Here is a 26,182-nt window from a genome sequence, read left to right as displayed (position 1 = left end):
GTGACTAAACAATTCATATTAATTGACTACCTTCATGAAATTTCTAATCAATTGCACATGTACAGGTATATGATGTCAAAACTATTATGCATAACAAGGTATATCTATAAAATGCCAGCAAATCATAAAAAGGTAATCGACCACTTTTTCTTGTTTATATCTATTGATTTCTCGTTTAGATGTTTACTTTATGCTAATTACTTAAACCACACCTGAGGTATCACGGTAAGGCAGAGAAACATGACAGGTAATTTTTGTCTTTCGCTAAATACATCAATCATGTTTACAACAGCTTTCATCGCCCAGGTTTACAATCGTAAAACATGCACCTAGTTGATATATGAAATGTAAAAACAGATTTAAATATGACAGCTCTACCTTTGTATGCAGGTAAACACATCATTCTATTTTTAATGTATATTAAATATAGACACAGTTGAAAAACTTACTTCAATTACAATGCAAAATGCATTAGGACAAAAATGTCTTTGTTTACCTCTGAATCGACAATTTGGAAATATTTTTTTCTCTTACAAATAATATTCATATTTCGGGAAAAAAACATGCATCATGTCGGTACAAGCACAAAAGAACGTGCTATATGACAAATGTGTCTTTGTCAGTTATAAAATTCATCATGCAGTTATTCAACTTTTTTTCAGATTAATTTCTTCTTAATCTTTACACTCGTAAAACACACACCTTGTTTAGAAGAATGGAACAAAAATCAGTATGTCAGAAGCAGACCTGGTTAATGTTATCACACTGTCCAATCTGTCTCACCTAAGTGTCACAAGCATCGTATCACATCGACCTAGAATTATAGGTACACAATGTCGTGACGTAACAGGAGTTTAATTCAATAGATCTGAAAATGCACAGTACTAGCATCAAGTGTTCGACAGCTTTTTTTGCTCGTTTAGTTCAACGCTGGGTTTTCACTACATAATATCCATCTTACTTGTATACTTTAAACTACTCACTGTTACCGTCAAAATGTTTATATGAGGAAAACAATTTAAATACTTAAATATCGAATTTGATTTAAAAAAAATACAATACATATTTTAAATAATACATCGAAGCAAACATTCCTTTTGGGGCAAATGAATACTTGTCATAAAACTTTAAAGTGTATATGAACAGTTAGATCTAAAAAAGCGGATTATACATAAAGTAAGCTTTTCTGACCTGTTGTATTGCTGCTAATTCTGAATCAGGACGGATATTTTAGACTTGAAGGATCGACAGACGGAAATGGAAGGTGAAGAGTGGGAGGGAAGCCTCAACTCAATACAAAGACTGAAAAAATAAGGGATAAAGAAGCTTGGAATCCGATTTACGGTTTTCCCAATAGATACAAATGGTGTTCTTGTACTCGATGACGTAAAGCTGTCTCTTTAAGTGTTTGAAGATCCGATTAAGATGCACTGTACATACACACGCCGTCTACAATTGCATTCCCTTCGAGAAAGAAATGCTTTTTCCGAACATATATCATAACCTCAAAGACATCCATGTTCATTCCTTACTGGTAACAAGCTGAAAACATACAATGATATATGGTTAGAAAGGGAGGGGATATTATCACTAAAGGAACGCTTCGTTTCTCACAGATTAGATACTCAGATCGATTCGCCACACTTCCTCACACAAGTACTGCTGAAAATTTTGCAGCAAATAGAATCTGGTTTTCATATTTATGTCAGTACTTCGTAAATTGACTGGAGTTTTATCATAAAATTACAAAATCATTAATCGATCTCACATTCCTGTACAATTGAACAGTTTGATTTTAAATATTCTAAAACCTATTATATTCCTTGCGTTCATAAATTATTAAGTTTGCTTCCTTTGGGAAAACGACAACCTAGTCTGCTGGTGTTTGAAATATCTAATGCTCTGTGTCGGTGTGTTAAGCTGTTCAGAATACACCTTTTAGTACAGATTGTTGGGTAAACCGAATTTATTTTCTAAGAATATGTCTCGAAAATTTTCAATGTATATTATAAAACTGGGTAAGTACTTAATGTATGTTGGAGAACTTGTGCCCATTCTCCACATATAAAATTGATACATATAGAATATGTTTTAGTAAATAAAAACATGTCAACGCATACTCATTTGCAAATATATTTTCTGGAATAAAATTTCAAACACCAACAGAAATATTCTTTAACATATATGTTTTATATGTCAGGTTACTAGAAGTACAGCTCGTTTTCCGTAGAGAGACATTAGGCACATGCAATGAATACCTGTACAGCTTGTAAATCGCTTTGAATCTAAAATCCTGAATTAATTGTCCAAGAAGCCATCTAGAATAAAACACATAATCGGTCTGCTGGCGTTTATTATGCCGTTTTTGTCGAGTTTTATATGGTCGCGATAGGAAATGATAGGCCAGTATAAGCTCAACTCGTTCATAAATTAAACCAAATGAAACTGTTATGTTGTGTTGTAACACAACTTGTGCTTAATGATCTGTCTCCTTCATAAATCAAGTAGACTCGCATTTTCATTAGTGCAATAAACTTCAATAAGATTTGTTATGATACCTAAAGGGTTGAAACTTTATGACTAATAAGAATAACACATCTCGAGCAGATATCATATTGGTAGAAACAAAAATGTTTTTTTATTGAAAAGGTATTCGTAGATGTGGAGTGAAATATGAAAAGTTATCTAGAAGTGGTCGTCAATTTCAGTTCCAATGTGTCAATGAAATCTATTCCCATGAACAGCTTATATATCTAAACTCAAAATCTCAGGTACAGAAAAGAAATAAAAGGTGAAATTCGTAGAGGCAGTGAATACTATATAGCTACATCGAAAATTGGATGGATGGTTTTAACGCTAGCGACACTTATTGTGAGTTTTTTGGGTTTAATTTACATATATAAAATCTTAACTCTTCCATGTTACTATAGTAAGTAATACGAGAGAGGGACGAAATATACCTCTATCGAAATGAAAGTAAAGAATATCATTAATGTTATATCTAACATTACACATATCGTAAAGGGAAAAAGTTGATTAACAACCGAACCGAAACAATATATTGTTGAGAGAATGTTCAAACAGGGACTTCTACTGATAAAAGTCATCCCGAAAATGCGACAATGAAAACCGCACTCAATGGTGTCTCGCAGAAATATGAAAGAGAATATTCATCTATATGTTTTGAAATGGACACATTTCCTTCAAAAATAATGCTAATCAAATTAAAGCTCCCCTGTTCAACCGCCATTTTTAGCACACTGGGGGTATGATGCCGGCGTGAACAGCATTGTTTTATGAGGCTATCATAAAATATAGAAACATCAGTAGGACCACAGGAATTCCGGATAATACGTGGCTATGTTTAATTCCTTCAGTGTCTCGTGATCTTCGACCTACCTGTATATTACAAACAGAATTTATGGCACAAATATGACCTTTCAGGGTCAGAGATTCGAATCCTAATTCCCTTGTATCAACAGAAGTTTAAATATAAAAGATGTATAAATATATGACATGTCAAATATGATATGATGTTTGTGAATAAAAGATAGCTTTGTTTTCTCATTGCAGTCTTCTTTCATTATAAGTAAAAGGCGTGTATGTTTACTTTAACTTTGTACATGACAGTTATGTATATTGTTTACTATTTATATGCTCATCAACATCACCATTATCTTGTTACCAACCAGTATATGATATACCATTAACGTTCCAAATACTATTAGCACTATATTAAATATGATGTTCATGAACCCCCTACAGTCAAATTTTCGGCTCGTCATTCTTTACAATGGGCGAAGTGATTTTAGAAATGTAGGGATGATAAGATGGATTAATATAATTTTTAATTTAAACTTAATCTAAAACGTAACCAAAATAACATAAACAGAAAAAATGTTCGTATACTAATGTAAATAGATGCACCCAGATTCAGGAGGTTTCCATATGTATCTTGTTTATCAAAAAACACAAAATCTTAGGAGATTTTAGACAAATTTCTGAAAGTGATGGATATCACATTGAAATGTGTCATAATTATATATTAATTGTAGTATGGTACTTCGAGACACCAAATGTGAAATGGGTATCTTTTATGTTTCATCGGCAAGCAAATACTGTATTTTCTTGAAACAAACTTTATGGATGTCTAGATGGAAATCTCAACCCTGCGTGTATAAAGTTACAAGGTTTGCATAAATTAGAGTAGTTTTCACCTCACCTGTTACTTCCTTTATATTCCAGTTAAAACCACACTTGAAGAAATAAAACGAAAATGCGGATGTCAACATTCCTAATTTTATTGTGCTATTTATGTTTCTTTTATTTATATATACTCATAAAACCTGAAAAATCAGAAATTGTTTTACAGTCCAAAAAGCATTAGACGTACCGAAACCCAATCACCTCTGTCGTCAATTTTCGTACTAACCCGAAGTCACACATAAACCTTCAAAACGAGAGAGTAAATATCATATCTCAAAAGCATAAATTTTTGTAGATGTACGATATATTCTTTATTCATTTTTTGAAAGGACAGACATCATAAACTCATACTTGTAGCTCGTAAATGTCACCCGGATGTGATTGTGATCTTCAAGTTCTTTGATATTGAGTAGTGACGTCACAGACAACAATGGCGGCTACTCGTTGGTGTAGGACTATACAGTTTCTCTTGTTTTGTCCCGATATGGACCACCGGCATATGAAATATATTTTATGATCAATTACCAAGACCATAAACCGACAAATAGAGTGTATTTATTAACTTTGATATGTGCCCTTCAATCACGCGGTCAAAACTACCACACATCGCCGTATTAGTTAGATCAGTAAAGCCTAAACATGTTATCTATTCTTCTTCATATCGGTCAGTAAAAATCTCTTAAGTGCATAAAAAGATGAACTTTTCCAATATGTCATATTACGATTATCGAAACATTTCAAACACAAAGTCTAAACAAAGTTATATCTAAGGCTATTAAATAAATCTATGTCAATATGGTTTGATGTTATAAATTTCCGATATATGAGTTGACCATTTAGGTATTCAAACCGTGTGAACTATATTAAATTCTATCTTATAATTTATTCAAAACTATGATATTTCTGTGTGTCTATTTGGATACGTTACTGTCTCTCTTGGATTCAACCTTTTTAGACGCAGATTTTGTAACGGAAGTTATATTTCTTCTCAACATCCAGGTTGCACTTCCGGTTTGTTGTATTGGTTGACAAAGACTTTCATTTTGTTCCTCATGTATTGTCTCTAATAATAATTGATCCTGGTTTATTTAATACCTGTGTATAAACGGTGACGTTTGTTATCATACAAAATATATAACTTGTCAATTTTAATGACGAGGTTAACATAACCAATCAGAAATTATGTATAATATTTGTCTGTGTCTCGTGATTTCATTCTTTCAAGCCTCGTTAGGGCCTTGAAGGGAGTGGAATTCGTGACGTCACAAATATCTATTCCCCCGGTTGTTGAATTTAAGCAAGGCTAAATATAATTTCTCATAGAAAACGGTAATTTTTTTGATTGAATCAAATTAGTGATATGAACACCAACATTTTCACGTCGTAACTTATAACAAAAACGTGTTGATTAAATTCTCGTTTATCATTTCTGACCAGATAGCAGATTACTATTGGTAGATTAGAAACAAATAATCCTACTTAGATATACAATGGATAGCAAGGACACATAATATAGATAATCTGCAACTGAGATCACACCAATAATACAGCCACTCTAAATACACAGAATGACCTGAAATAGGTGTATTTAAAGCTCTGAGTTCCTTAACAATATCCGTTGTGCAAACATTCCTTAACCTCTAAACATTGGTTGAACGCAGGAAACCAAATCTAGTAGGTGTCAGACGAGAGGTTTTGAGCTTAATTTAAAACGTCATGTAATGCTTACCATGTTACGAGCGAAATAAATCTATTTTCTTTGAAAATGAGACATACAACCGTTTCGAATTAATTTTGAATATAGAAAACATCAAGCTGAAGTTAAAAACGTGACATTTTACATTTTCTCTTCGGGAAAAAAAGATTTCTTGGTAATATAACATTTTCATTGAATATGTAAACTTTACAAAATGATTTTTGATACTGTTTAACTTGGATTCTCTTTTAATTTCGGCATACAAATAAGTGTATATAAATATTAGACTTAACGATTCTTGTCGTTTGCAAAATATTGCATGACTAGGGTTATATAGTGCTGAATCAGTTTACAGTCCAGGTAACGGACAAAACAATAACATAGCTCGTATAAATTCAAAATATATATGTACCCTTCAATATCTTCTGGGAAAAGATGCCAGTACACTACAAATGTATATATGTGAATAAAGTCCTTTGGGATAAGTAAAATTTGATAATACATCTTGCTTATGATTACATCTACAGAAAAAATATCATTTTACCTACATGAAAGTGGCACAAAACAACTTTAGGGAATTGGTATCAAATACATCGCTCGTTAAAAAAGTGCAAAAAAAAAATACTTTCAAACAAACGCTCAAGATGAAGACCCACAAGACCTATCTTTATATGTACTATAACAGATCCATTAAATATATAGTATATATATATATATATATTACAGAATACATTTCTAGACCTACCAGAAATTTACATGGAAGAACGTTTTAAGACTCTCTTTATGGACCCACGGGAAAGTTCTTGCTTTAAAACCTATGGGATTTTCAATGTTACTGTTATTGGGGTTGCCTTACCCTCGGTTGGTGTGTTTAAGTGATCATCGAGCGGCGGAAAATTGCGTCCCTGAGTATCGTTTGAAGTTGATACCTATGCATGTTATTATGGTGTTGGTTTTTCATTTCTAGTGTGTTATTAGGTTTGGGTTCTGACATTATAGGAACAGCGTCCTGAGCGTTGTTCAGCACTCAACGTACCAACAGACAAAGACTATAGTGTATATTATGTGTAAACAATATTTATGATTTGGAAGATAACTATATCCTTCAAAATAATATATATAAAGCTAGCAAAATTGTAGTTTCGTATAACACGTGAGGTTAGTTAATGGAAGAACCATTTGATCGGAAATCCTGACAGATTCGAACGTAATGTTTTGTTAACATCATAAAAAAGATGAAATTAGATTTCACTAGGACATCAGTAAGTAACCTGAACTGCCCATTACTCAATATGTTCAAAAATCTCAGATCTGTTTTAAGGGTTACTGATCGAATCGGATTGCCTATATGAGTTTTTCTCATTGAGTATCAAATCCATATAAACCATACTAGTTAACTAGGCTAGATTTTATTGGTGTTATTACTTTAAGAAACGGTTGTTTCTGTATAATAATGCATAATTTTGGTAACTGTTTAACAAATAGAACATGCACACATCAACTATCCATATTATTGTATTCTATTGACTATAGGCAATACCAGAACATTAAATTGTTTATTATATAATCCAACAATTGCGATAGAATTTCTTTCCAGTAAGGCACTTAAAAATCAAAATAGATGTCCCGAAAAAAAGTTCTACGAAGCACTAGAGAATTGTTCTTTTATTTCAAAATCATCTCTGCTGTCTGTCCCAGAAAGACATTTGTACATTAGACTGGAAGAGATGACTATTGACTTGGTCTATTCGATGCGACAAGGCAAGCAAATCATCTTATGCATCGCTTCTCTCGTTTTCACAAGCACTGATCTTAACATCACTGGCAGGGTGTGTATCGAATGTTTGTAAATAATGAATGATGTTCAGAGTGATGCCAATCGTTATAGGTCGCGTTCGTATGGCAACACTGAGTGGTATTGAGGCGCGTTCGTATAAAACACTTTAAAGTTCTCCTAATGAGCGAATGGCACATACTAATGGATGTATACCATCAAGGTTTTTATTGCATCTCGATTGCTAATTAGCATTTAGTATCCATGTTATGTAATTACATACACGACACGTCTGCTATCTTAGTCATCAATGATAAAAGTGACAAAGAATTCGAAATTTAAATTAAATTTAGTACCGATGTCCTTCCTCGCAGATCTTAAAGAGACTTGCACAGAAACTTGATACGGACGTGAATTGATTCTTTTTCTTATATATATATATATATATAAGATCTGGAACTTTATAGTTTCCAAACTGTTTGATAACAACTAACTGAAACCGTAAATAATAAATGACGAATCTCAACAATTTCTGTTGTCATATAAATATAATTGGGCACACATTTACAAAAGACGTTTAAATGGAAAAACATCAATTGGAAAGAATGTTAAATGAAAACATGGGGAAGGATTTACATGAAGTTATGTTGTTTCTAAATTTACCATGGATAAAACTCTTGGTGATTTTTATACACGAATCATATGCATGGATCCTTTCATTGATTTTCATTACACGAAGAATTGCAAATTTCGATGAAAATATAAATCATAGAAAATAATAAGAAGTATGGAGAATGTAATTTTGTTCTTTCCCTGTGTTATCAGGTTTTTCCTGTGTATTTCTTTATAAGTCTGAATATGTGGGTTAACACCTTAATTGAAGTGACATATTCCTTACATATAGAGATAGACATTTACGAATCTTTATTGCATTTTAACACTGTATAAAATCTATTTCAATAATTTAAGGCAAAAAATGAAAATATCTCCTCTTCTTCAGTATCAGTGTCTGTATCAGATCTGTTGACTATGGTGGAATAAAATCTCTCTGATATACGATCGTAAGCACGATAAAAACAATTTACGAGCTTTACCCTTTTGTTTTTAAAGCACAGAATGTCTCTCGGCTTTTTTCATTATAACCTCAGTAAGACCAATAAAAGACGAGAACGATTTTCTCACGAAAGCGAGTTAAAAAACAACTGCCTCGTCCCCCGTGGAGACAACAAGATTTTGCCCATCAACTTTCTTCTAGTTCTTTTTTTGTGTTATAAATCTTAGTTGAGGAATAATTAGGAATGACCGCAAAACTATACTGTGTGAAAGGCGAGCTCTTCCGGCCCAGCAAGAGACTTGTAGAGGCAAATGTATTCTGTCTGCAAAATAGTGACGAATGTCGCACACTGCTTCGGCCCGTGTCGAACATGTGATCCAACACGAAACTAGACAGCCAATTTTCGCCCTAGCTCTAGTTAGTACGACCATTCATCCCAAGCAATTAGCGGTCGACCTCTTTGCCAGTCCGAGACAGGCAAGATGGCCAAAGATAAAAACCCGGGAGGCGAGAACCTGTTATGATCATCGCTCGTGTAGCTGTTTGTTGCTGCAACTGGAAATATCATTACAAGATTGAAACCCACTTGCGTGTAATATATTTCAAACTAATAGGCATTTGTTTCAAAATTTGACATGTTAGGCTTGATTGTGAAGAGCTCATTAGTAAACTCTTGTAATTGTTCTCTGAGGAATAGAAAGGAGTCTTAATTTTCCTGAATCCACGAGATGATTTGCATACTGCTGAGCGGGAGCTTCATTGATTACCAAGATGATTGACGTTTCAGAGAACTGGGTGTCTATATCCTTCACATGTTCTTACATAATTTACTGGGTCGCAATTTCAAACTCGAGTCAAATCTCTGTTGCCTGGTGTTGTTATTAAGATTGAAATGTGATTACACTTCGTCTACATCGTTAACCATACGATGATGTTTTAATTATGCAAGATGGAATTCCTTTTTGATTACAAGAATAAAGGGGGGCATAGAGAGTTTACTTGACATGAACTCTATAAAAGGCTTACTCACCAAATTCGCACCTCTTTGAATATATTCCTTTGGTAAAACATGTCAACTGTAAAAAGGAAAGCGTTCAATTAAGAATAAATATATTATTGCATCAAAATAAAATTCATGATTAAGTATTTCAACTTTTGCACTCTTTCAAGCATTTAATATTTCATCCTTACAATAAAATGCAACAGCACCATGTGCAGTTTTGTGATGAAAGGGGAACGAGCTCAATTAATTTAATATGAAGACAGACGGTAAGGGAAGGAGACTCGTTGAAAATAAATCAAAGATTTGGCTTTTGTGACTGGCATGCGTGTTCATTTCGTTCTAATTTTGATATCACTTCTGGGTTTTATTACAAGCTTGATTGTTTTATGGAGTTTTAACACTGTTCTTTATTCATAATATCGATATTCAGCGCAGCAATAGATTTTGACATGTTAATAAAGTTTGTGAGTTGAGAGGGTGTGTATGGAGGGGAGGAGGGCCGATATGAAGGGATTTAAGAAGCATGTTCGGGAGGGGTGGAAACTACATGACAATGCACAAAATATGCAACAATTTACATGTTGTGCGGAAAAGCGTCTAGTGTTTATTATTAAATCAATCCTTCGCATCTGTTACCTCATAAACTATTTGTGTTGTGCAGATCCGGAACAAACTGTGTCTATATATATTTAATATCTTTTTTTATAATATCTGTTCATGATAATGTTGTAAGTTCATGTAGGGAAAGGCTATTGATATTTTAACTCTTTAGCACTTTACAAAAAAAAATTGAAAATGAAATATAGCTTCTTCTCAAGACTCGTGCAAAGATAATGATTCAAACTTTCTTTTAATTAATCCTAATTACTCGTACTTCATCGTCCTTACTCTAGATATATAGTGATTGCTATTGTAAAACTACTTAAATGAGAAATAATAGTTCGAGGCGCAGAGACTGCGGGAAATATTTGGAGCCAGCAACGTCCTTATAACTTGCATTACGATCAAAGCGGCATTAAATGGCGATTCTTGGGGGAGCCATTTCCATTCAAATGTCAATGAGTTAATGCTATGGATGTACAGGGAGGAATCAGATCTTTATGAACCATTCCGGTTGATAAATATCGTCTCTATTTAATTGGCTTTAAATGTTGGTCTACGATGTTCCTAAGCTGTGATATGGGATATTACAGATTGAACATGTCCCTTGGTGAAATTCTCAGCTCTCTGTAAATTTTACCTCGTAGGGGTTTAAATGTGTAATATGTCTCTGTTTTATACATTTAGTGCCAATTACACAGAGTTTTAATATCATTGTAATACATCTGTCTGCAAATAGAGCATTACTTAAAAAGTGTTATTGGGAGGTAATGTAGTAAGAAATCTCCGTCCACGTGTTTTATGGAAATACGTATTTGAAATGTATTTTTAAAGATACATTTCATCTTTTCTAGGTGTAAAATTACTTATCTGTTAATATGTTTATCTTAATTATAAGACGTAAATAACAATCTTTTCTATGATATACATATATAATGATATTTTCATTTTCATAATATAATTTCAATCTTTCCGTATAATAAATCAATTTGACACGTTTCTTTTCAAAATACGATACAAAAGAAGATTTTTATCTTTTGTTTGAAACATATTCTCCGTCAATCACATTACAATTGCTAATGGCTCTATAGTAAATGGACATATCATTTGTCACCAATTTAATTATACTCTACGGCAGCCCGCGGGTAGCATCACGTTTAACACGAGGCGCTTTAAGACGTTGATCAAAGTACGACAGTTCAACCATGACGAACGGTCATCTTGGCTTTATTGTCAAAACGTATTGCTTTTACAACTTGTTGTGGGGTCGGTGGTATATTGTACAAGCCTACGGTAGAAGTGTCCAGATAAGCCTTAGGCTCAGCAAGTCTAACCACGCGTTAGAGTTCACACGTTCGGCGTCACTTTTGAAAGGGTATATTATGTTTAAAAGGTGTATATGACTTCACCTGCGGGAAAATGATGTCAAATTTTAGTATTTATTGATTAAGGAAAATACAAATATTTTGTTTGATCTTTGATAAATAATCATTTTCTTAAAACGAATTTATGACATTTTGACTTTTATTGTACTTTAATAAAAACATGCTAAATTGTCATCTTCCTTAGATGTGGCATTGTAAATACCATACTTTCTATGAAATAAGAAAACAACAAAACAGAAAAATAATCTGCTAAATGATCAGGTCAGATCAAATATTTGTCTAGATATCGGCGTTTTCAAAACAAGGAATTGATACGTACGGGTATTATAACAAAAGATATAAAACATTGCTTAACAGTTCCCTCTGGGTTTAAAGTGATTCTCTTTTACAACAATTAATTTAAAATGCTTTTTGTTTTTGCTTTTACTGTTAAAATTAAACTACAATCTGTTACAATAATAACTATAAATAAAAAACCCAAAAAGCAAAAAAGAAAATAAAAGAAAGATAAATAATAATAAATAAAGATTGATCAATATATCATCATCAATCAGGGCAAAGTAGGTTGTCTTGATAAAATATTTAATTGACATTTATTCTTTCGAATCTGTAGCAATGTCATTTGTCAATAAATTGGTTGCTATCAACACAACTAATATGGGATCGGTGTTAGATGAACGTAGGCGCACGAGAGAGCTGAGAATGTATATCGAGATTAAATGGAATACGTGGCCTGTCAAATAAAGATTTTATATCAAGGATGTGATATAATATTTTTATCATATAAATCAATATTTTTCTGTATTTAAATAGTGCTTGATGAATAGAATGTATCGATCTCTTGATTACATAACACGTTGATGAAATTGACTTCAATTCCTCGCGGATTAATCAATTTAACCGTATTTCATTTTTTCCCTATTAAATCGTACGATAACGTGGCAGGTGATGGTAGGCTTGTGGGAGTGACAACCCTAATATAGTTGTTATACTGTATGTCACTTAATAAGACAAGTCACAACAGCTCTGTAATCAAACATACGCCTGATACGCTCTGTGTAAACGAAAACACGCGTGTCAGAAACACGTGTAAAATGACACGTATGAATTTACACTGGATTTTCAAATTTGGCAAATATTTACGGTATTCAGAGAGAAAGATATAGCTTCATTAAAGGTACAATATATATTACCCTATCTCTCCGCTTGGAGTGAAAGTAGTCGAGGTATTGTATCGCTGTATAATGGGTTTGAGGGCGAGATCGGGAATACCAGTTATCAATAGATCAACTGGCGTTTGTAAATATTGTAAGATTTCAATTTTTATACGAGCTTTGTTGATTTCATAAGTATGCATACTATTAAGAAATATGAACTTTGAATATTTTTTTAACATATCTGGTTGCTTGTTTTGTTTGTTTGTTTGCTTGCTTTTCGGGAGGGAATATTTGTTATTTTTCTTATCGCTCAAGGATTTAATAGCCTAAAACACATAAGGACAAGAACACAACCCAATCCCCCTCTCAACCACGCCCCCTCAAAGTAACAATATGATACTTTGATTTCAAACTAGCAAACATTATTCAATAAGGGACAATTGATCAGAAATGAACAATGATAACACTGAGAAAATAACATTAGAAACAATTGCAATGAAATAAATAAACACTGACTTCCTGGGTTTTTGAAATGCTCGATGTAGTTGCTGTGTTGTACAGTCATACTACCTGTACCATGTTGTGAGTGATGGTTGACTTAAAGTCAATACCTTCACTATGGATTGATATGGACATCAAATCTATCAATCATCCGTCGATCTATTGGTCATGTGGTAAGGTCTTCAGCTGATTGACGAGTTCGTGTCATTCTATATACGAACAGTGATGGTGGCTTAACACCACAGTCAAGGCATGCGACAGGGCTGATCGATTGTTACAAGTCCATTAATGCTTGTAATAACACCCTGACGAAGAAAATAAAAAAAAATATCTCATTTTTTAATATGAGACATCTCTGGTGATTTTTATAATAGTGTTACATTATAATAACACATCAATGATGGCTGAAATATGTTTTTTATTCTTTCGTGAATCACGTTTCATCCTATTGTTTTTGTTTTGGCAATAAACTGTAGTCAGGTCATTTGATAAATAACTATACTGACAGATTTTTTTCACTGATGTTGATATGCAAGGCTTCAGGATTTACATGATATGATATATTTTAGGTATGACTGCATAGTGTTAGGATCAGATCGTAAACCACACACAGCTATTTCCTGGTTTATCATGATACTGTCATTGTTTATTTATCAATTAACGTCATATTCATCCGTGAAAGAAAAAACTATTTATTTTTTTCTACATTTAGATATAAGATATTTACAATACAACAATACCATGAGAATACAAACAACAAAAATACTATTTTTTTTCGATGAAACGTGTCTAGTGCTGATACAAATAAATAAACATGCATTTTAAATGAAATGAAAATAAACACATAGACAAATAATCAAATAATTAAATAACAGATCAGCTGATAAGCTTGTAAGAACCAAGTGCTATAAATGTTAAACCTTCTCTTAAAAATATTTGTCATTTAAAAACTATAGTTGTCTTAGTTGTCATATTTGAACTGTAGTTATCATTTATGAACTGTAGTTGTCATGTATAACGGCAGTTATCGTGTGTAAACGAAAATTGCCATATTTGAATTGAAGTCGACATATTGTCTCATCAATATCTCTAAACTGTTTGTACTTGTGTTTTCTAGACATAGCACATTTATGTACATATTTTTCGGTAAAAATTCCTAGTTTTATTTCTGAAATGTTTAATTGTGATAAAGTTGTATAGCTTAGGAAAATAACTGACAGGAGAAGAAATAACTATTTTTTTTACTTATTTACTACACACATGTATATATATTATGAATATGTATAATACTCTTTTCCTTGACTGATAAATTCGGACTCAAAATAAGCCTTCTATTTTGATGGTACGAGAAGCGATGAATAAGAAGGTTTGCTATGATCGTTTACAAATGGCTGTATTTTTTTCCACTGGTGGAGCAATCACTTTTTTATTTTTTATAGATTAATTATTTTCCTTGGTATCAAAAACCGCACGGTTGGTGTCAGGCCGTAAACATTTGCCCAGAGGGATGATCAAACCAACAGCGAATGACTTAGAACAAGACTAGTATATATACATAGTGCATTCGTCGATAGCGATCTAAGTTATAAGATACGGATTCCGGAATGAATCATGTCCGAAAACCTAACCGGTAATTAGTATTAATCTTTAAGGTGGCGCATCCCGTCATCCGCGTCACATAGCTTTCAGCTTGAATCATTTATCGAGCGGGTTAGTCTACATTTCATTCTTTGTTTCACGGGTTATGTAGTTCATATATTTACGTCACACAGAGATCACTCTGCAACACCTGTGAATCGTTTTTAAGTTTTATTTTTTCTCCTACGTGAAAACTATTTTGTACCCGGTAGCCCATATAGGCTCTTGAGAACAAAATCATTGCGATTGCTAATTTTCTGTTACATTGGATACACGGTTCTATTGACTTGCTCCGTCGATTCTTTTTATACAGTTGAGGATTGGCTATTTGTTGAAATGTTTTATGAAAGAAAACGGCTTTAAAATGTCTGAAAGCACAACTTTAAATGATTTATTTTTCAAAACAATATAATTTTTGTAGTATTTGTGAATCAAATAATTGTGAAGAGCGCATTGAACATTGAAGTATAGAAATACAATATTGACTGAAATGTGTTCTCAGAACTGTAGAATACAAATATTTTGTGAAATGATCTTGTGTATTTATCATTGTCTCAGCTCAGTTGCTTAAAGAGTGGTCCATGTGCAATACAGAGAGTCCGACGATCAAACATTAAACTATTAGGGACTTAAATGAAACAGAAAAGTTTGTATCTCTTTTGAATGCAGTTTTAATCAATATTGTGTTTAAATTTGTTTTATTCAAAGTTAAAACAAACCTGATAGATATTTTTGCTACCAATCGAAAATGTACTTTAGATGTTTTAACACTATTTGTATAACGGTATTTTCATTATAAATGAACTTCATATTGTTTAATTATTTCCCAAATGAATTATGACTGTCAACTCATCAAATTTCAAATTCTCTCCTCTCAAATTCTCTCCTCTCAAAGTCTCTCTTCGATGGTTTATTGTATTAGGAAACTTCGTATTATGATAATTAGTTTTTGTCCTTAACACCTGGAAACATAGAAAATAAATTCATCATGATAAGTATATCATAACTGTACTTTTAATATATATTTATAGGTTAAATACCTACTCTTAACATTTAAGAAAAACTTTGAACCGACCGAATTGTAAATGTTCAAAGATCATGACATTTTAAATGAAATGTTTAGTGAAATTTCACTGACAAAATTTATTCTCTCAGGACGTGTCGAAGGTACCATCATCCTAATTAGTCGAATTGTTAAGTTGGTATTAAAACGGATCCGATTAAAACAGCCCATCACCTGTTGCCCCGAACATACGCACAGGGAGTTAAGTAGCCGAGTTCACAAACTGACCTTCGATCGCATCTAATCTTTCATTGTACCAATGACGTTTGGAATTTCTTATGATTAACCGATCTGTCCACTTAGTATTCAAAAACTGGCGGGTCGTCATTGAGATGTCGAGCTGACAGGTACGTGATGGATTTATGTCGCGAATATCAGCTGTAAACAAGATATCGATATTTATACTAACTGTTGACTGTTTCATGACAAATTAATGATTGACAATACACACATTCTATATATACATTTTAGGAGATGATTCGAAGTAGTACGTGTGGTCGTAATGATGTGAGAGGGGGTAGGAAGGGGGAGGAGGGGGAGAGAAAAGGTTTGTTGGTAAAAATGCTTAGAGTTAGAATAAAAATGTTTGGAACCGAAACTGTGTGACGAAAATAGAGATATTTCTTTAGTAGTCACAACAAAGAACCACTAACTTTATTGCGGTTTGGAGACAGAATAGTACAGAGCGTGAGCCTTAGTCAGGGGATCGGACAGGATATTGTAACTAGGACGGGATAGTTAGACAGGAAAATAAGGAAGCATAAAGTGAGCTATTTTCAGCAAGGAAACGCGAGATGAGTTACAAATAAGTAGTTAGGGATTTATCAAATCCTGGAGGGATTTTGGATGAAGGAGAAATGATGAAGCAACAGAGATCTGTTAGTTGTGATGAGTTGTAGAAATGTTGTGTTGGCTCATATCAATTCCATTCTCCTTGATAGATTTATCGATTGATTTTCAATAAGGAATTTGATTTAAATATGTCCATATTTTCGTTCCCAACCCGTTCATAATGAAGTTTAATAATTGGCCATCCCGTGGTCTAGTACTACACTACAGGAAATCTCGTGTGGTCAGAAATTGAGGTTTTGTGGAAAACTCTGAGGTCCCGGGTTAATTAACGATTGCGAGATGTGGTCACGTGATAATTGAGTATGACAAAGGGATGATTACGAGGCAAGGCCGAATTGTCGTAATTTCAAGATCGAACAGTTCGCATTTACCACTCATTATATTTTGGACATTAATCATAATTTGAACTATTGAGATAATTATTCTTAAAGAATCTGAAAGCGATAGAATATGGGAGCGTTTTGAAATTAATTATGGTATAATAGTTCCGTATTATTTTTAAATGAAATCAAGCACGTCTGCTGTCATGCAAATGGTAACACACATTACTCAAGAAATCAATTTCCAATTTAAGAAATGAATTATGAATTAAATGCGATGAATATTGCATTGAAGTAAAATATGCTGCCAGTTCTTGGTTAAAGATATTACAAAAAAGACACAAAGTAAGTTCTTAGAAACGGCAAAATGTCGTTATTAGTTCGTTGTTTTGTTGTAAATTTTCTTTAAACTATGCATATCGTGGTAAAAAATACGCAAATTCTTAACAGGAAAATCATCTGTTTTTAATGCAAATGATGATTATTGGAATTCGTTTTCATTCTACTATGTACCATGAAATATATGTACTCAGACGATAAATATACTTCAAGCCTCAATAGAGAAGGCCTATAAATCGTTTCCAATCGTTCCGTTGCTTCGCTCCATTGCATATATGACCTATACGGTATATGTTTGACTGGACACATTAACCCCTACGCCCCACATGGCGGTCATCATTATTGAGATGAAGACGTATTATTCTCGTTCCTTAAGTCGTCACTAAAGGTGCAAACTCATCGTAGACGTTTAGTGTCCATCACTTGACCTATCAATCAGAGATATCGGCAGAGGGTTGTCACTTAAGGCTCGTTCTATCTACTGACTAACAACCATCCTCACCCATATAGGTAGTACTCAGGTGATGTAAATCTGTACTTACATTAAATGATGACACGTATATCACCTACTAAGGATATCAGTAAGTCAATACCAGCTTGTATACAGGTCTTCAACTGTAAATACTCTTATTTACGAGATATGATATTTTCGCTGTTTCAATAATGGCTGCTGCGCCTCCCCGTCTAAATTGTGACTTTCTTTTCGATCGCTTTGGATTTTGGATATATCTTTAAATATCTTATTTATATGAAGGAATACAACAGCAATATAAATATAATGTATTTATTACTATTATAAAGATTTGAAATCCTTTTGTATGAAAGAAATGCATTTACAAGTAGTGTGATTATTTTAGAATAAACGTTTCATGCAAACTTTCCCAAACACATTCACGGTGTGTAAAGAGACTTCGATAACGGAGTGTTATACATACATAAAAAAGATTGTGTTTTTGTTTACACAAATAGCCAAATATACTGTAACATGTATTGATAGAACACTTCTCAACATAATAAGGATAGATTAATTAACTATAAGGTTAAAAACAAACAAACAAACAATAATAATGAAAAAAAAGTGTAAACTGGGCCGCTGTAAAATTCCATGATATTTCAAAGTTACTCATAAATAGCTCAGAAAAGTTGCTAACTTGGTAGGAATGCTTACAATTTTAAATCATCTAAAGTTATTCAGTCAAATTGGCAAGATATCGAACTAGCAGTCTGTAATGTTATGTATGATAAAGGAAGGGTAACGTTGGAAACACGTATATTTCTGAATCGCAAGCATACAGCTGATGCATGTAAGCGTTACATGTAGGTAAACATGATATCACCTGATGGATGTTGCTATCATATAGACTGACTAGGTAAGCATGGAATGATGTACATACGGGTCACCAAGGTGATCCATACTAGTTAGGTAGAGGTGACACAAAGTGATAGATCAGTGTATCTCTGATCGTAGAATTTTCCATTAATCTGATGATTAGTACCTGTCAGGCTGTCAAATACCTATAGCTGATGTATCTACGACTCTTAAAACCGCGGGTGATAATCGGGCTAAGGGATAGACAGATATAAGGACGGAGAAAGCTGAAATAGACAAAGAAATTTGATAGCAATAGAGGGTGATAATTGGGTAAAGGGATAGAGAGATAGCAGGACAGAGGAAGCTGAAATAGACAAAGTAAGTTCATAGCAATAGACGGTGATAATTGGACCGAACGACAGACAGATAGATGGACAGAGGAAGTTGATAGTAACAGAGGGTGATATTTGGGATAATTGAAAGACAGAGGAAGTTAATGGAAAATGTAGATAGCCAGAATGAATAAAAGATGGATGGATCGTTGAAAGGATATAACATACATTGTCAGGTTATGTAGACAGAAAGGTCAACTTAAAACTAGAGACCAAGAGTGATAGAAAGACTAACATAGACTATGAGATGGACGTTTAAAAAATAACGTGACATCCAAACAGTTACACATACAATATGCCGATAAAGCGGTGGACAAAAAATGGAACTAGATAAGTTTAAAGAGGGAAGGACAAAGACAAGGACGAAAGGACTCAGATAAGGTCATATAGAATGACATCCGAATGCAAAACAGGAAGTGACCAGATTAAGAAATTATTCAAAATCTAAAACTGGGAGAAGAACAAAAAGAAACTCATTGCGTTGAAGATCAATGAAAGAGATTCCCTTTAAGTCAACTGACATATGTTTCTGTGTTACAAAGTGTGCATTTTACATCCATACAGTTTACCCTAGACTACTTTGTAGTGTTTTCATCGTTCATTATAACGCCATCCATTATAGGTTGTTCTGCAATCTCAAAACAGAAAAAACCTCTGCAACGAACATACGGCACACACATGGTCACTGTGACAAAGCAGAAAAATACAACGTTATAGGGATTAGTCGTAAATAAGTTTCTATGCAAGTTGCATAAATTCTATTTCGTGTCAGATATACAAAAGATCACTTGAAATATCTTTAGAAATAATCATATTAGTTAAATCATTGTAAATTGAATGCACGCGGGTCAGAGATAGAGCGAGTAAGTGTCAGTTACCTTTTCTGTTTGGCCTTCTGAGGCTTATATAATATTTGGTAACGCAATTAAAGTCAAATTACATTGTTAATAGTTAGCTTTGGTCATAAATATGTTGGAGGAGGTTGAAATAGATCTGTTTCAGATTAAATTAGTTTTAATGGTATGCAATATCTCGTTCCATGATAGGCGTGGTGTTCTACAAGATATGAATTGTTAAGCTAGATATCCCTATGCATAAATAACTTGTCACATTTAGAAAGGTAGATCTCGTTAACGTGATCCACGACAAACAACTAAATACAATTATATTCGTAAACTCTGGATCAGTTTCAAATATACCTGACCATACCTGTCAAATTGGACTCCCATTTATCATAAAAGGTCACAAGGTTGTTTAATAAATACACAAGTTCATCAACTTATAATCAACACCTGTGACTTGTCACCTGGGTTTCTGTTGTTAAGGACAAGGAGTTAAATTTTTCTAATTAGAAAGAGGAAACACATATATGTTTCTAAAATGTGAATACAACATCAAAAAACATGACATGAAATTAGCAAACACAGGACAAGCTCATATGAATAGTGTGAAGAAATGTCATATTTAGATATATATTAAATAACCTTATTGCTATTATTATTAAAATATTTAGGACTTTCCTTTTTTAGATAACATCTGTTATTGCGATGATTTAAACTTTTGAAATTTCAAATCCTTGCAATAACGTTTATAAAACGATCTTACACCCAGAACCCAGGCATCAACCTATCACCAAACGACTGTATTTTTCACTTTCAGTATTTGTGTCAAATTCTGAAATTAAAAAAACCCAGAGATATGCGATATTCACTTTCCTGCCTTTTTAAGCAAGTAAAGTCGAACCGTATTGCCTCGAGGTCGACGGAACTATGAGGAAACTTCGAGTTATCAGAGTATTTTGAGAGATTTCGAGAAGTTTTGCTGGTAACGACTAATTACTTCGAATTAAAAGGGGTCTCCTGAGTTGCACGACTTCGAGATAACGATATTAGTATGTAAGACTTTTGCTCTTTAGTCATTTAACATCCATATTGGATACTGATGGCACCGCAGCTGTCATAAGTTGTTAGGATGTTAGAGTTGTGAAGCTGTTTCCTAAAGATATTTTAATGCTAATGCCCTGAATGAAGCTAATGAAAATATAAAGTATTATCCGTGACAGCAACGGCAAGTATAATCTAGTTGCACTACCATGAACTCTCAAGGTGTCCAGCTATCGCCATTTTGTTTCTGTCAGCTGAGCAGAAGCGGGCATGGATGACAAGTTCATAGCGCAGTTGTCATGTCTATATTCCACTGTGATACATTCTCTTTTTCCACGCTGTAGTTGTTTAACAAAATAAAAAGTCTTTTATGTTAAATAGCATTCATTAATTTTTCCTAAATCTACCTTCTGTCAGTATAAACAAAGACACACTTTGCATTTTCTGTACATTAATTCTCAAAATTGATTTAAACTAGAAAAGTACATGCTGTTTGTTTAAGTCTTACGTTGACGAAGCCGACCTTAGAATAATTTAATGAAATATTCGTACATATGTCTTCTTCTTCATGAAACTGTCAGATGAAGGAAAATGAAACAAACAAATGACAAAATTAGCATCTAACGTATTTATCATAAACATTGTTATAATTTACCATCATATTTAACCCCAGCTAAGGCCAACTAAAAGTCTCGGCTTTTCCTCTACATTAACTGATTTCATTTACAAATAATATACATGTGTGCATTTTGAACACTCTCAAGGGAGCCCGTAATTTAATTAGTTACAAAATGAAAAAAACTGCATACCGACATATGAAAATATGTCTTTATTCACGTGAAATACGCATTTTTAAAACTTTTATTAACATATCTTTAAACAAAAACTTCCAATTTTAATTAAATTGATGACTTTAATTAACATGAACGTATGTTAACACCTGCCGACTTTTTTGGGGCAATAACTGGAAAGTTTACTAAGTGTACCTCGGCCTTCAGGTTAGGTGTTTCTGAAAATGTTTTTATAAGACACGTTAAATGTACGGTAAACGTCGATGAGATGCAAAAGTGACAATACTTTCAATAACTCAATTTATATCACAATCGTATATTTGCTGGTTATGTGTAAAGAGCATGGGAATAAAGATACAACAAGAAAATATTAACATGTCAACATAATCATTATCCAACGTCAAATTTTAAAAAAGTAGGACAACATATGAACAAACGAAAAAAACACATACAGAGAACCGATAAAGAACAGGTACATGCTGTATTTGAAAGAGTTCTTCTTTTCACAACGTTTTAAGCTTCATACTTTAACCATTTACACTGTTTTTGAGGATGCTTTTTCTCTCAGTGTCCATATATTCAGATTAAATAGAAATATTTATCTTCGTATATTGAATATAAGGTTCCTTTAAACTTAAATTTTAACAACTGATGTAATAAAGTCATGAAAATTACATTTCCATAACCATACCCCCAAACCACCACCAAACCCCATCCCCCCCACCCCTTTAAGAAAAAGAACATTTTTTTTATCTGATGTCTGACCGAAGCAATGTACCTTAAACTAATAAAAATGGTAATGATGATAGTTTAATGGAAAATGTAAGTGAAAATTAAGAGCCATATGGTACACTGTATACGTCTAGGCGACAGGCTTGATACTCTGTTAAAAACACACTAGGCTCAGTATAATGCTGACAGGCCAGCAACGACACACGTGGACCTCACACAAGCACGGGACCTCTTCACCTCCTATTAGAGGTTCAGACATTAAACATTGAAAACAATGTTTCCTCATACATCTGTGGTGTTAGTAACAGTAGCAATAAAGCACGCCATCCTAGTGCTGGCATTCCTTGATAGCCGATATTCAATAAGTCGTATTTTATGTGCATATTAAACCATCTCGCGCACTTGATTTATTCGGAGAACAAATGGATTGTTGAAATGGCTACAAGCCCTATGTACTCTTTCATTTGCGAATTTAAACATCTAATTTTCTTTGGCAGCTTGACTGTTAGCTGTCGTCAAGACCGTAACAAGCTAACTCTAACATTATTAAAATACTAAAAAAATCCCCGAAGATGCCGCCAATTGGGACATTGCAATGTTCAACCACAAATTTGAAGCAACAGTAATTCTCTATTAACCGTTTTCAATACAAATGATATGCTTCTGTAATTGGGTTGGTCGGTATAGTCGGCAACAAACACGACAAAAACATGTATACATCTTCAAGGGCTTCGTTGAAAGCTTATCTTACCACTGTCAGTGTAAATATATCGTTTTGGCTTCAAAACACGATCGCAAGACGACAGCGCTTAGGTATTTAATACCTAATGCTTAACTAAACCCAATATATATATCTTCCATTGTCTACAATAGTCTTTCTAACGTAATCCTATAGCGCCACTTAGGTTTTCTAGACACATCGATGGTATTTGCTCGAACACACAATCATTTTCGTTACTGTGGTAATTGACAAAATCGATCTTATATCAGACTAACACAATTAGAATGAGATCTTTCTTTAACAAAAGGAACAGACAAAAAAACCTAAAAAGGTCATTTTTTCCCCTTAAAGATTAAAGACATTTAGTTATTCAGGAAATGTTTTTCTTCTTTAATCAGAAAATAAGATAGATTATACAAAGAAAACTTGATATAAGGCCATGGTTACAACCTTTAATGTTGTTTTAAGGGTGTATGTTACTCTGGCACGTGACTTCTCTGTAAATGAGATTCATCTTAGATATACATATATATATTATATCAAGTTAACTGATGGATAACGTAGGTGAACGATGAACGAAAATTTCTCATTTAATTACGCTGAAGTAAATATTATTTTAGGAAAAATCCAAACAACAGTGTCATAGATTGCAAAGTCAACATAGCTTACAAATACAACCACTGCACTTCTTATGTTAAAAAAGACATGGCAAGAGTTGTACTGGTATTCCCTATACTGCCGATTGTGTTTAACATTTAAGACGAATCAGTTGAATACTTACATGATACCGTATAGCTAGTAATTTTTGTGATTTTCATTCACAATGAATTAAATTTTCGCGATCACGTTAATGTACCGCGAAAAAGCGGAAATATTACCCCACTAAAATACCCAACGATACAGTAACCTGGAACTTGGTAATACATTTTAATAGTTTAATACGTTCTTGATACCAGTAAATATAACAATTTCCTTTTTTCGTGTCAATTTTTAGTTCTATCATGAAACTGTTTTTGATGACTAGCAATGATGATGGGAAGCCATACAAGTAAAGATATACAGTATAGGGTACATGGCAGTATTGAATGTCATTTTCACTAAGATAACTGGCAGCAAGGCTAGTATACATGTGTACTCTTAAAGTCAAATGTATTAAAATATATCGATCAATTTATCTCTTTGTGCATTTTTGCTTTCATAAAACATTTACCATCAAACAACAGAGACCACAAAAATCCACCTTTACGCTTGGTATAATACATACATTAATATTCATCAACGCATTAAAACTGCATCCATATATGTCTTTTTTATGTTCAAATAACTGATATAAAAATAATACTGCTGGCAATCAGAATGGTATTTCTTACTTGTTTTGCCGAACCTTAAAAGTGCTCTCGACTATTATTGTATTGGCTTTAAGTTGGAAATATTCATATATGATTTCGTGATTAATGAGGCATTTCGGCATTGATTTGTGGCATTCTATACAGTCATTTATTTGAAATTAATTGATGTTATTAAGATGATATATGATATTGCAACACGCAAATATGCATGTCATACTTTTCTATCAATTATGTGTAACCCATTTGTTTTATTTACTATTTCAGACGCCAAAAGACGTGAACAAGCCGCATTGTTTGGGAAACACCAACCACCAAAGAAGCGAAGAAAATCAAGAACAGCATTTACAAACCAACAAATATATGAACTCGAAAAAAGATTTTTATACCAGAAGTATTTAACACCGGCTGATAGAGACGAAATCGCTCAAACGCTTGGTTTGACAAATGCACAAGTTATAACATGGTTTCAGAACAGGCGTGCAAAACTTAAACGTGATCTCGAAGAGCTGAAAAATGACGTAGTCCATTCAAAGCTTGAAACAGATGAAGAAACTCATCATGATAGCGATATGGACAGTGAGTCTGAACCATCTCCAGCCAAATTATCTAAGAGCTGTTTAGAAAGTGATCAGGAAAGTTCCGAGAAGGAAAACACCTGTTTGTCGGACAGGGAGAATAACAACTCAGACACAGAACATGACGCAGTGACGTCATAGCTAGGATGGAAAGTGTATTTAATGTGATATTGTTCGTCCCATATTTAGTCCGAGTCGCTTGCATATTTGATATATTATTGATATGTCGAACATGCAAGAGACAAAGGGCATATAGTATATCGTTCTCTATAAGAGATACACACAAAGGGTAAAACCCGCCTTCATAGTGAAAACTGTGACGTAAAAATGTAAAAATGACGTCATCATCATTTACGGCGTCTGATGCTTTGCAGTCCTTGCATATACATAATACACCTTCATATTTGTCATTCAGTGTATAGTTATCGTCTGCTCATCACCCTCGCTTGGAACACAGCTAAGCATTTCTGTGACCTTGATCAGATGGGTGGAAGTGACTGTTATTGTATACTCGCGCTACCACTATTTATGAAACAGCACATCTTGTATAAGCAAAGAATGTATGTAGCATGAAAATTACATGTATATTAGTCCCTCGTTGATAACGCATTAATTATATTTCTCTTTTAAAGAAGAAGTAATGTGTTCATATGTTTCTTTCAAAAATAAAACTAGTGATATGATTTTTTATTTGAATATTTGGTTTCGACTTTGTATCAAATGGCTTCTCCTTGACCAAACCTTGCAATAATGTAGAATTTTAAAAATAGCATTATGGCTATGTTATGCCTATTTCCTTTTTACTGCAATAGTAATCTTACACACTCAGATCTAGCTCA

General features: G+C 33.3%; 1 protein-coding gene across 1 annotated transcript in view; it reads left to right on the top strand.

The window, feature by feature from the left end:
• Positions 1-25,484, top strand: part of LOC132549611 (transcription factor LBX1-like) — a 31,408-nt gene extending 5,924 nt beyond the window's left edge. Inside the window, exon 2 of the mRNA XM_060213556.1 lies at positions 25,033-25,484. Coding sequence (XP_060069539.1) covers positions 25,033-25,484 — 452 coding nt within the window. The remainder of the gene's footprint in view (positions 1-25,032) is intronic.
• Positions 25,485-26,182: the final 698 nt, after the last annotated feature.

This window comes from Ylistrum balloti, unplaced genomic scaffold (assembly GCF_031769215.1).
Source record: "Ylistrum balloti isolate Yb309-2 unplaced genomic scaffold, AGI_CSIRO_Ybal_v1 Utg370066, whole genome shotgun sequence".
NCBI lineage: Eukaryota > Metazoa > Mollusca > Bivalvia > Pectinida > Pectinidae > Ylistrum > Ylistrum balloti.
The sequence above is the reverse complement of the archived record's forward strand: the minus strand, read 5'-3'. Positions and strand labels throughout refer to the sequence as shown.